Genomic DNA, 11,811 nt, shown 5'->3' with positions numbered 1-11,811 from the left:
AAAAAAAAAAAAAAAACAAACTTCAGGTCAAATAGCATAGATCGACTAGCCAAACATGGCGGTCAGGTTTATGTTCTTTCCCTAGAGCTGGGTGGCACGCTGTTGTCTTGGCATTATAGGAATAGGTAAATTTTGCCAACTGTATCAAGTAAACTTCATGCTTACGTATATAGATGTCAAGTTAGGATTTTAGAGTAGTGTTTGGTCTTAATGGCTGTATTTCAGTATCTTAAGAAAGAAAGCTCTTTCCTAAGTTGACATAAAGAATATGCTCAGTCTGAGGGTGTCTGAAACTCAGACTTCAGAATAACTGCCCTTATCGCTTCTCGGCCTTTTGGCTAAGATCAAGTGCAGAATAACTGCCCTTTTTGTTGATGTTATACAGATGAATGTAATTCCTAAAAAATGCTTCATTAAAGAAGGCTAGTTGCACTATAGTTTCTGCTGTACTGTATGGCTCTTAAAAAAAAAAAAAAAAAAAGAGAACTATTCTGTACTGGGCACTGAATCTACCTCTCAGAAACGACCCTTCAGCTCAGTGCATCTGTGTGCTCTGTTCTGTTCTCACAACCTTAATTAAACGTTCTGAGCACTTGGTCTGTGTCAGGCTCCATTCATGTTTTGTCTGGGTCTCTCAATCTCCATTTAAGGGAGGCATCCTTATCTTCATTTAAGAATAAGGCAGCAGTCTGGCTGAGCACAGTGGCTCACGCCTGTATTCCCAGCATTTTGGGAGGCTGAGGTGGGCAGATCATGAGGTCAAGAGATCAAGACCAGCCTGGCCAACATGGTGAAACTGTATCTCTACTAAAAATACAAAAAATTAGCTGGGTGTGGTGGCACATGCCTGTAGTCCCAGCTACTCGGGAGGCTGAGGCAGGAGAATCCCTTGAACCCAGGAGGCAGAGGCTGCAGTGAGCCAAGATCATGCCACTGCACTCCAGCCTGGGCGACAGAGCGAGACTCCGTCTCAAAAAACAAAAAAACAAACAAAAAAAACAAATGCAGCAGAGACAAATTAAGTAATTTTCCCAGAGTTACATAGCTAGCATCACAAACAGTTGCATCTGGGATCCGGTCCCTGGCAGCCTGCTCTGAATCCAATTGCTGGGATGTCCTGTTTCTCCTGCTGAAGGCCAGTCTTTGCATCTGGGAACAGTTGCTGAGGCTGCATGTCTGTTTTGCCCTTAGGATTACGATATTGATGAAGAGGACGTGATGAATCAGGTGTTGCAGCGCTCCATCATCGACCAGTGAGCAGAGTCTGTTCTTGCTGTCTGTCTCATGTTCCAGGGCTTCCATAACACATTAAACGTGAAACCTATGATTCCTCTACTTTAACTGTTCAACAGACCTGAAAATGAGCAATGGCACTGGGACAGGGTCACTTCTGACAGGGGAAATGGGTCCCTAGGTCAGTGATCCTTTTCCCTTTGGGCTCTTGCCAAAGCTGTCTTCCCCTACTGTTCACCTTGTTTGCCACGTGGTCAAGTTCATATTGGTTCTCGGCTACTTCCAGGAACTTCTGCCTCCTCCTGTGGAAGAGAATCTAGCTTCTCCACCTCTTGTTTCCCACTCATTCCTCCCATCCCGTGTTCGTCTCATGGGTCCCCTAAGCCAGCCAAGACCTTTTCTGGGTCATGAATAGCACAATGAAGCAAGTGTCTCCTTTCCTTGTCCCCGAAGTGTGTGGACTCTGGCAGCCATGCACCTGACCAGAGCTGAAGCTCCCGCTGGGTCGTGGGGTTGCCAGAGGCTGGGTTCCATCCCAGGGTACATGTCACCAGTCCTCTTGGGGTTTTGCACCATCTGATGCTGGAAGTTTTGATTAGTGATATCTTCCTGTTACTACACATCCTTAGAGTTCACTGGTTCAGTCTTAAATGCCTGCATGGTGCCTTTTTAGGATAAGGTATAACCATATATTTTTGGTGGAAGTGTTTCTAGGTTAGGGAAATTAAAGTCTATTTATCCGTAAGTGGGGAGGAGGGTCAGCTAAGAAGTGGGAGGACCAGAGCTTTTTGGTTCGGATTTACAAATTAATGAAGTAGTTTTAAACAGCCCGGTCATGTTTACGTCTACATTTGGGAGCCTGCCTACATCCTTGTTCTAGAAGCACAAAAAGGAGTCCTCAGATGAATTAGAAGAAAGAGGTTTGGGGACTCAGCGGACTAGTTCTTTCACCTTCTTGGTAACTTAGGTTAAACTGAGTATTGTTTTTCTATCACACATGTTTTTCTTATGACACTGGTTTCAACATGTAAAATGTGTTTGAAAACCTGGTTTGTAGATGAAGAGAGGAGCTGTAGGAAACCCAGTACCACCCCCTGGTCTGTTCTGACGAGACATTGTTCATGAGGCACAGCACATTGCATGATGAAAAGCTGTTGCTGGAAACTTGCTTTAGTAACAGCTCAAGAAGCTTGGAGTTCATATTTCACAAATATTAACATAAGGCCAAGACCTGTCAGCCTAAACTGTAGGAGCAGAAGCTCTGATTGACCAAAAGGCATATGGGTTTAGGTTGGTTCTCTGATGTCGTACGTCTCTAATGAGGCTGTAAGTGGCCTTGGGCTTGTAATTGCTGCTGTGGTGCTCTGTGCCTGCCAGTGAAGAGCTGCAGACGCCAAGAAGCCAGCAAAGATGGGGCCTGCTGGAAAAAAAGAGTTCTTTCATTAGTATTTCTTGGGAGGACCCAGAAGTTAAGGTCAGCTTGCTCACTGTAATTTCTGGAAAAAGTTCACTCAGACCTCCCTGAATTTAGATCATCTCAGAAGTCTGGAGGGAAATCTGACAAAACTTTCATCTGAGGGAGCCCATGTGAGTGTACGTCCACCTCACTGGTGGCACCAAGAAACTTACTTCCTTGTATTAAGTGCACTTCTTGTATTTCTAATAAGATGACTTTCCAGAAAGTGAGATTTGTTCTGGCTTTTAAAAGGTGAAATATAAATAAATTTCATAACTTATCCAACCGATAAGCTGTGGTGCGTGTGCTCATTCACTGCCGTTTGCCGCAGCATGGACCTGGGGAGCCTCCAGAAGATTGTTACTCTTTCTAGGAGGGAAGTTCTTGCCTGTCGCTGAGTCGTGTCTGGCTTCTAATCTCAGCTGACGCCGCCAGCTGGGCCTCATGGGGCCTGTCCTCTGGGAAAAGAACACTTGTTAGGTTGGGAGGCTCTGGGAGGTGAGAAGCGACAGCGCTCCATATAGCAAGGCTTTAGAAGTGCGGATGACAACAGCAGCGCTGAGACCTTGTAGGAAAGGGGCTCTGCAGGGTCGAGTTTCAGGTCCTGGATGTGTTTAAGTTCGCACTCTGCCCCTAGCTGTGGAGCATCTAGCGAACACTTTCTGGACCTGTCTCCCTGCTCTGAAGTGGGCATAATTGTATCTGCCTCTTAAGGATGCTAGGATCCAAAGAGCAAAGCATACAGAGCTCTTCCTGCACAGCGCCGCGTCATGGGTGCTCACTGTAGTATTTGGCTGCTTGAGCTTCATTCTAATCCTGTAGGAACCTTAATTATTTTTAGCAAGAAATGGGAGTCACACTGTGTTGCTCACGGTGGGCTTGAACCCCTGAGCTCAAGTGGTCCTCTCACCTTGGCCTCCCAAAGTGCTGGGATTACAGGTGTCAACCACCAAGCCTGGCCTGGAACCTATTTTGTTTTTTTGAGACGGAGTTTCACTTTTTGCCCAGGCTGGAGTGCAGTGGCTCAATCTTGGCTCACTGCAACCTCTGCTTCCTGGGTTCAAGTGGTTCTCCTGCCTTAGCCTCCCAAGTAGCTGGGATTACAGGCATGCACCGCCATGCCCGGCTAATTTTGTATTTTTAGTAGAGGTGGTTTTTCATCATGTTTGTCAGGCTGGTCTGGAACCCCTGACCTCAGGTGAGCCACCTGCCTTGGCCTCCCAGAATGTTGGGATTACAAGTGTGAGCCACTGCACCCGGCCCTGGAACCTTAAATTTAATACAGCCGAGACAGCTCAGCATCTCCAGTCTCCACCCATGCCCCTCCCTCTTTTGTATTATTCCATCTTGTAGTGGTTTAACTACCCAAGCCAGAAACCTGGGAGGCCTCTTTCTCCCCCACATTCCTGCAGGCCACCTTTGTCTAAGTATCAGTTGAGTCCTGGACTCCAGTTACCTAGAAAGTTGCAATTTGTGACTATTTCTTTGAGGTCTGACATTTTCCTCTAGAAATGCAGTCCCCTGTCATGCCAAAACAGGTTGAGAAAATGACATTTGAACTGAGATCTGAATGAAATGAGAAAGAAGCCCAGTGACCGTGTTGGGGAAGAGCATTCTTTGCAGGGGGAACCAAGTTCAGAGGCCTTAAGGCACATGGGTTACACTTGAGGCCCTGTGGCAAGGAGGCGGCTGGTAAGGCCGAGGTGGAGTGAATGAGGCAGCTCAGGGCAGTGTGGAAGGCAGACCAGAGAGGCTGTGTACACATGGTCAGGCCTTGGGCTTTTCTCAGTAAGCATTGGTGGATTCTAAGTGACGTGACCCAGCTTAGACTCCTAAAGGATGCTTCTGGCTGCATTTGGAGAAGGAATGATAGTAGGGAAACAGGAAGCAGAGATGAGGGAGGCAGCTGCAGGAATTCAGACAGCAGGTGATGGGGCTTGGAACTGTGTGGTGGTGGTGGTGGGATTTTGAAGTCTGATCTGCTCAGGTTTGTTTTTTTTTTTTTTTTTTTTTTTTTTTCTTTCTTTGAGACAGGGTCTAGCTCCATCACCCAGGCTGGAGTGTAGTGGCATGATCTCGGCTCACTACAGCCTCCACCTCCTGGGCTCAAGCAATCATCCCACCTTAGCCTCCCCAGTATCTGGGACTACAGGTGTAGCCACCATGCCCAGTTAATTTTTGTAATTTTGGTAGAAACGAGGTTTCGCCATGTTGCCTAGGCTGGTCTTGAACCCCTGGGCTCAAGCAATCCTCCTGCCTTGGCCTTTCAAGTACCTGGGACTACAGGCATGTGCCACCATGCTTAGCTAATTTTTAAATTTTTTTTGTCAGGGTGTCACTTTGTTGGCCAGGCTGGTCTGAAACTGCTGACCTCAAGTGACTCTCTTCTGCCTCCCAAAGTGCTGGGATTATGTATGTGAGCCACTGTCCCTGGCCAAAAAAAAAAAAAATGTGTTTGAGTTATATTCTTATATTCAATTTGGCCAAAATACTTTAATTTTTTTATGGGGCCAGGCGTGGTGGTTCACACCTGTAATCCCAGCACTTTGGGAGGCTGAGGTGGGCAGATGACGAGGTCAGGAGATCAAGACCATCCTAGCTAACACAGTGAAACCCCGTCTCTACAAAAAAAAAATACAAAAATTAGCCTGGCGTGGTGGCAGGTGCCTGTAATCCCAAGCTACTCCAGAGGCTGGGGCAGGAGAATTGCTTGAACCCGGGAGGTGGAGGTTGCAGTGAGCCGAGATCGCACCACTGCACTCCAGCCTGAGTGACAGAGCGAGACTCCATATCAAAAACAAAACAAAACAAAACAAAAAGGGGGACTTTTTGCGATGATTGCTTTCTTTCCATGGCAGCTTGTCCACCCTGGAAGGAGCCCGGTGCAGCGGTAGGGAGAGCCTGAAGGGGGCGGTGTCATCCCGAGGCTCTGGCCTCCCGTTGTCCATCACCGTAGAGAGGCGGGGCCTCAAGCCGGAAGCACATGAAGCCAGAACTTGGAAAGCAGAGAGGGCAAGACAGGTGGGCAGGCAAGATAGTCACTGCCAGGTGGGGTCCGACCTGCCAGGTCCTCAGTGTGGTCCTTTTATTCCTCTCTTGTTACTCCCTGGCCTTCTGCAGTGTCTTCTGCGGAATGTCCCATGCAGGGCTCCGCTGGGCCCCATGAATACAAGTATAGAAACGATGATGGTAATTATTTTCATCCCTGGTTCCTGATGGTAATTTTGATTTAATCCTCCCCACTTTGGGCCCTGAAAGGCGATCAGGCATTCAGTTGCTCCAGGAAAGTGGATCTAATGGAATTATCTTAGCCACTGTTGGTGGAGGGATACTAAATAGCCTTACCTTCACAGATGAGGGAATGGAGCCCAGAGAAGCTGAGGTAATTTGTCCAGGACAGGAAGTGAGACTTGATATTACAGTGCAGGGGTGTGATTAGATGTATAGTCCCCAGCCCAGACTGCATGGCATCTCCTATTCCCAGCATCCACTCACTAGCTGATCTAGGGGTCAGCTGATCACTCACCAGCTGGACCTTGGACAAGTTATTCTAATCCGTTTGTGCTTATCTGTAAATGGGGCTAATAAGTGTCTTCCTTATAGAGTTGTGGAATTTAGTAATAATCCAGGGCATGGCACAATGTAAATGCTTAATCAGTGTGAGCTACCAATGTCACTATTGTTTGTCTCAAGACCTCCCAGGGCCTGATCCCACCCCAGAAGACTAGCTGTTAATGTTTAATGACTAAACACTACTATGAAGTGAGGTGATTCCCTAATTTGGCCTGAAGAGATGAATTACCTGGGAGGCACTTGGTACAAAATCTATTCTCAGGCCCCTGCCCTAGAGATTCTAATTGGTGGGGCCAGGAAATCTGTATCTTTAAAAAAGCCTCAGGTGAAATGCATCTGTAGGCTGGTTTCGAAAGTCCTTATGTAAGACCAGATAGGCCAGGCATGGTGGCTCATGCCTGTAATCTCAGCACTTTTGGAGGCCAAGGAGGGCAAATCACGAAATCAAGAGATCGAGACCGCCCTGGCCAACATGGTGAAACCCTGTCTGTACTAAAAATACAAAAATTAGCTGGGTGTGGTGGTGCGCACCTGTAGTCCCAGCTACTCAGGAGGCTGAGGCAAGACAATTGCTTGAACCCGGGAGGTGGAGGTTGCAGTGAGCCAAGATTGCACCACTGCACTCCAGCCTGGTGACAAAGCAAGATTCCAACTAAAAAAAAAAAAGACCAGATGATGCTATACCAAACACATTACCATGGGGTTGGGGGGGACTCTTGGTGATTAGAATCAGGTGGACACGCTCAACCCTTACAGGTTGCAAGAATTTAAAGACATGATTACCTTTTCTGATTATAAAGTCATCTAGGGCTGGGTGCCGTGCCATGGCTCACACCTGTAGTCCCAGCACTTTGGGATGTCTAGGTGGGAAGATTGCCTAAGCCCAGGAGTTCGAGACCAGCCTGGGCAACACGGTAAAACCCTGTCTCTACAAAAATATGCAAAAAAGTAGCCAGGCATGGTGATACACACCTGTAGTCCCAGCTGGGAGGCTGAGGTGGGAGAACCCTTGAGCTTAGGAGGTGGAGGTTGCAGTGAGCCAAGATCCCCTCACTGCACTCCAGGCTGGGCAACAGAGTGAGACACTCCCCACCCCCCAAAAAATAATGGAGTCTGTTTTCATGGTCTCAGGTGATTGCCTCATAAATTCTTTAGAAAGGGAAAATCAGTGACTTTGTAGAATCACTGCTAGTGGTGAAACCTGGCTGATTCCATTTTAACTAAGCGATGAAAGTTAGTGTCACAGATAATGGATCAGACCATTGGTGACTCAGTGGGTGGGACACACTGAAGATGCAGCACCACTTCTGAGGTTCCAGGCAGGAAAACATAGAAGCTGAATGTCATCAGAAGTATCAGGCAAGTCCAACTGAGGGACAGTCCACAAATCTTTCAAAATGTCAAGATCAGAAAATAAGATGCCTGGCAACTAGTTGCAATGCTGCATGCATGATCCTGAATCAGATCCTTGAGGGTGTGGGGGTTGCCATAAGGATGTTATTGGGCCAATTCAATATGGCCCGTGGAATAAGGAATAAGTAATTGATCAATGTTAGATTTCCTGATTTTGATAATATCACAGTTACATAATAGAATGTCCTTGTTCTTAGCAGATATACAGTGAAGAGTATAGGGGTAAAGGGGCATGACATCTCTAGTCCACTCTGATATGGTTTAGAAAATAATAGTGTGGGCCAGGTGTGGTGGCTCACGCCTGTAATCCCAGCACTTTGGGAGGCCGAAGCGGGTGGATCACAAGATCAGGAGTTCAAGACCAGCCTGGCCAAGATGGTGAAACCCCATCTCTAATAAAAATACACAAATTAGCCCAGTGCAGTGGCAGGCACCTATAATCCCAGCTGCTTGGGAGGCTGAGGCAGGAGAATTGCTTGAACCTCGGGGGCAGAGGTTGCAGTGAGCCAAGATCACACCACTGCACTCCAGCCTGGGCAACAGAGTGAGACTGTCTCAAAATAATAATAATAGTGTATGTGCAAATAACAGATATATATACACACGCACATGAGCACACAGGTAGGATATAGTAAAGCAAATATACACAGTGTTAACAATCATAATGCCCCTTGTTTTAAAAAAAATAACAGGGAAGAAAAACATAAGAAAGTGGAAGGCACTCCTCCTCCTGTCCCCCCAAACTGCCGCCGCCTGAGACAGCCAGGACGACAATTTCAATCAGTAGTGAAACTCTTACAAATCTTTGGGTCATTGTATTTTTTATTGAAACTAAAAATGGACAAATGCTTTACTTTCTGTGTATAACTTGTGTTTTTCACTCTGCAATCTGTCAGCATCTTTCCATGTTGGTTTTTTTTTTTTTTTTTTTTTTTTTTTTTTTGAGACGGAGTTTCGCTCTCGTTACCCAGGCTGGAGTACAGTGGCGTGATCTAGGCTCACTGCAACCTTCACCTCCCAGGTTCAGGCAATTCTTCTGCCTCAGCCTCTGTAGTAGCTGGGACTACAGGTGTGTACCAGCACACCCAGCTAATTTTTGTATTTTTGGAAGAGACGGGGTTTCACCATGTTGGCCAGGATGGTCTTGATCTCTCGACCTCGTGATCTGCCCACCTGGGCCTCCCAAAGTGCTGGGATTACAGGCATGAGCCACCGTGCCTAGCCCAGGGAGTGCTTTCGTTGGAGACTGAGAAGGAATTCCTCCAATCCATGGGGTCTCCATGGCCACAGGAATCCAGTCAGGAAAGTGACTAAGCAACTTTTAGAAACACACCCTGCAGATAAAATTGTAGATGAGGTTGGAGTCCTTTGTGCAAAGATCTTCATGGGTCTATTGTTCCTGGAAAGCAAAAAATGGGAAATGACTAATTGCCCATCAACAAGGGACTGGTTATAGATTGTTCTGGAAATGCTGATAGGAGCCCGTCTCCAAGTCGGGTTGGCAGGTAATAGCAAATAAAAGCACAGGACCCTCAGTTAAATTGAATTTAAAATAAAGCATATGTCTCATGCAGCCTTACACACTAAAAACCTATTTGTTGGCAGGGCATGGTGGCTCATGCCTATAGTTCCAGAACTTTGGGAGGCCAAGGTGGGCAGATCACAAGGTCAATAGATCGAGACCTTCCTGGCCAATGTGGTGAAACCCTATCTACTAAAAAATACAAAAATTATCTGGGCATGGTGGCGCGTACCTGTGGTCCCAATTACTCAAAAGACTGAGGCACGAAAAGCACTTGGGCCCAGGAGGTGGAGGTTGCAGTGCGCTGAGATGGCACCACTGCACGCCAGCCTGGTGACAGAGCAAGACTCCATCTCTAAAACAAAAACCAAAAACAAAACCCTATTGTTTATCTAAAATTCATATGTAATTGGGCATCTGTATTTTATCTGGAAACCATCAATCTCCAGGATAAGTGAGAAAAGCCAGGTGAAGTCAGGATAGGGTTGCTCTTGGTGAGGGTGTGTGTCTGTGTGTGCTGCTGAGGGGGCCATCAGTTTCAGCTCCTGTCCTGGGTGTGGTTACAGTTGAAGGGTCCGGACTGATCGGGGTCACATAACCAGAGGTTGAAGGGCTAGGCTCCACCCCAGACTCTGTGCTCTGTAGCGATTTGTATATATGTATTAAAAGTGTTAATGTTTTCAATAAAAATACAAAAACAGACCATAATTTTCTAAACTCCATTTGAACATTTCTGATTTAAAAAAATCCTGGCAGTCTCAGAAACTCTAAGGGGCCTTCCTGAACACTCTCATTTCCTGGAACACTCATCTGCCCCTGGGCTTTTTCATCATTGTCACCTGGAATGCCCTCTCATCCCCCACCCCGCACCGCTCACCTGCTCATGCCTGTGACCTCAACCTGGAGTCAGCCTGGCTCTTACTCCTCTGAGTCACCTTAGGTGCCTTGGAGTTGCATGGACACTGAACCAGCTGTTACCCCTCTTCCCCCGTCTCCTGTGAGCTGCACAGGTGCAGGGACCTTTTCGGTGTGCAGCTGGTTTACCACAGCATCCCAGCCCATTCAGCCAGGTCCACACCACGGCTGGCTTACTACGCCTTGGAGATGTTAGTACATCCTCTCTCTGAGCCTTAGTTTCCTCATCTGTAAAATGGAGCTGATAATCTTGCCTACCACTCAAGGCCAATGTGACAGAAATGGGAAAGAGAAATGGCAGTAGCATCACTAAGGTAATATGTGAACTGAGGCCGGCTCTGGGGAGATCTGGGGAAGGGTGTTCTAGGCACCCTTGGGGGAAAAAAAAAGGAGACTGCCGGCAGCCTTGAGAGCCGGGTCAATGTGGCCTGCGGGCAGCCAAGTCCCTAAAAAAAAAAAGAAAGTAAAAGAAAAGAGTTTGTTCCACCAGGCATGGTGGCTCATGCCTGTAATCCCAGCACTTTGAAAGGCCAGGTGGGCAGGTGATCTGAGGTCAGGAGTTTGAGACCAGCCTGACCAACATGGAGAAACCCCGTCTCTACGAAAAATACAAAATTACCTGGGCGTGGTGGCGCATGCCTGTAATCCCAGCTAAGGCAGGAGAATCGCTTGAACCTGGGAGGTGGAGGTGGCCATGAGCCAAGACAGCACCATTGCCCTCCAGCCTGGGCAACAAGAGCGAAACTCCGTCTCAAAAAAAAAAAAGTTTGCTCTCATTTTCCCCTCCTTGTCAATACCTCTCACCTGCTGTGGGTCAGAGATGCACAAAGCTCTGCAGGTATGCAAGGTAGATGCAGGTCTGGGAGCCAGGAGACCCTGGGGCGTTCCTGGAGGTAGGTGCAGCCTCTGCCAGGAAGATGGAGAGAGCAGGGCTCTATTAAGTGCAGTCTGAGGGTAGGGCACCATGGCCGAGACAGTCTGAAAGAGTAGTGTGAGAGCAAGCGTGTGTGTGACAGCCCCTGAGCCTGCCTGCCCTGCAAGTGCCCGGAGACTCACCGGGGAAGGAGTGCTTTGCGCCATAGCAACATCCCAGTGGCCTATCTCAGGCCTTGAGCTCCAGAGGCATCGACTTCCCAGGTGTGGAGCTGGGCTCTGGTAGGTGTGTGATCAGACCTGGAAAGGTGCAAAAAGCCTGGCTTCAAACATCCACCCCCGAAGGCTTCCACAACTTTCCTTTTTCCAAGGTGACCACCTCATCCCACTTTGTCCAGGATTGCCCCAGAACACCCTCAGTGCCAGGCAAACTGGGCTGATTGGTCACCAGACATATCACTCCATTGGACAGAGGAGGAAGAGTCTCAGAGGCTATCAGTATCTGCCTCACTTTTTTTGTGGCTGGATTTTTTCATGAAAAGTTTATTTGAAATGGTGACACATATATCTAAAATAAACATTCATATTCTTCAAAAATAGCTTCTAGAGCCTGGGCGCAGAGGCTCATGCCTGTAATCCCAGCACTTTGGGAGGCCAAGGCAGGTAGATCACCTGAGGTCAGGAGTTCGAGACCTCCCTCCCTCTCTCTCTCTCTCTCTTTCTTTCTGATGGAGTCTTGCTCTGTCACCCAGGCTGGAGTGCAATGGCGCAATCTAGGCTCACTGCAAACTCTGCCTCTCAGGTTCAAGAGATTTCCTGCCTCAGC

General features: G+C 47.6%; 1 protein-coding gene and 1 long non-coding RNA gene across 2 annotated transcripts in view; both read left to right on the top strand.

Annotated features, from left to right (window-relative positions):
- The window catches only part of RNF114 (ring finger protein 114), an 18,300-nt gene extending 15,322 nt beyond the window's left edge, over positions 1 to 2,978 (top strand). Inside the window, exon 6 of the mRNA XM_032256021.1 lies at positions 1,192 to 2,978. Within this exon, the coding sequence (XP_032111912.1) occupies positions 1,192 to 1,257 (66 nt within the window). The 3' untranslated portion in view covers positions 1,258 to 2,978. The remainder of the gene's footprint in view (positions 1 to 1,191) is intronic.
- Positions 2,979 to 5,456: 2,478 nt separating this feature from the next.
- Positions 5,457 to 6,293, top strand: LOC116535187. The gene is made up of 2 exons (XR_004262077.1): positions 5,457 to 5,710; positions 6,043 to 6,293. It is a non-coding gene; the product is annotated as an uncharacterized LOC116535187 (long non-coding RNA).
- Positions 6,294 to 11,811: the final 5,518 nt, after the last annotated feature.

This window comes from Sapajus apella, unplaced genomic scaffold, assembly GCF_009761245.1.
Source record: "Sapajus apella isolate SASKATOON/1434 unplaced genomic scaffold, GSC_monkey_1.0 scaffold92, whole genome shotgun sequence".
Taxonomy (NCBI): domain Eukaryota; kingdom Metazoa; phylum Chordata; class Mammalia; order Primates; family Cebidae; genus Sapajus; species Sapajus apella.
This window is presented reverse-complemented; position numbering and strand designations above follow the sequence as displayed.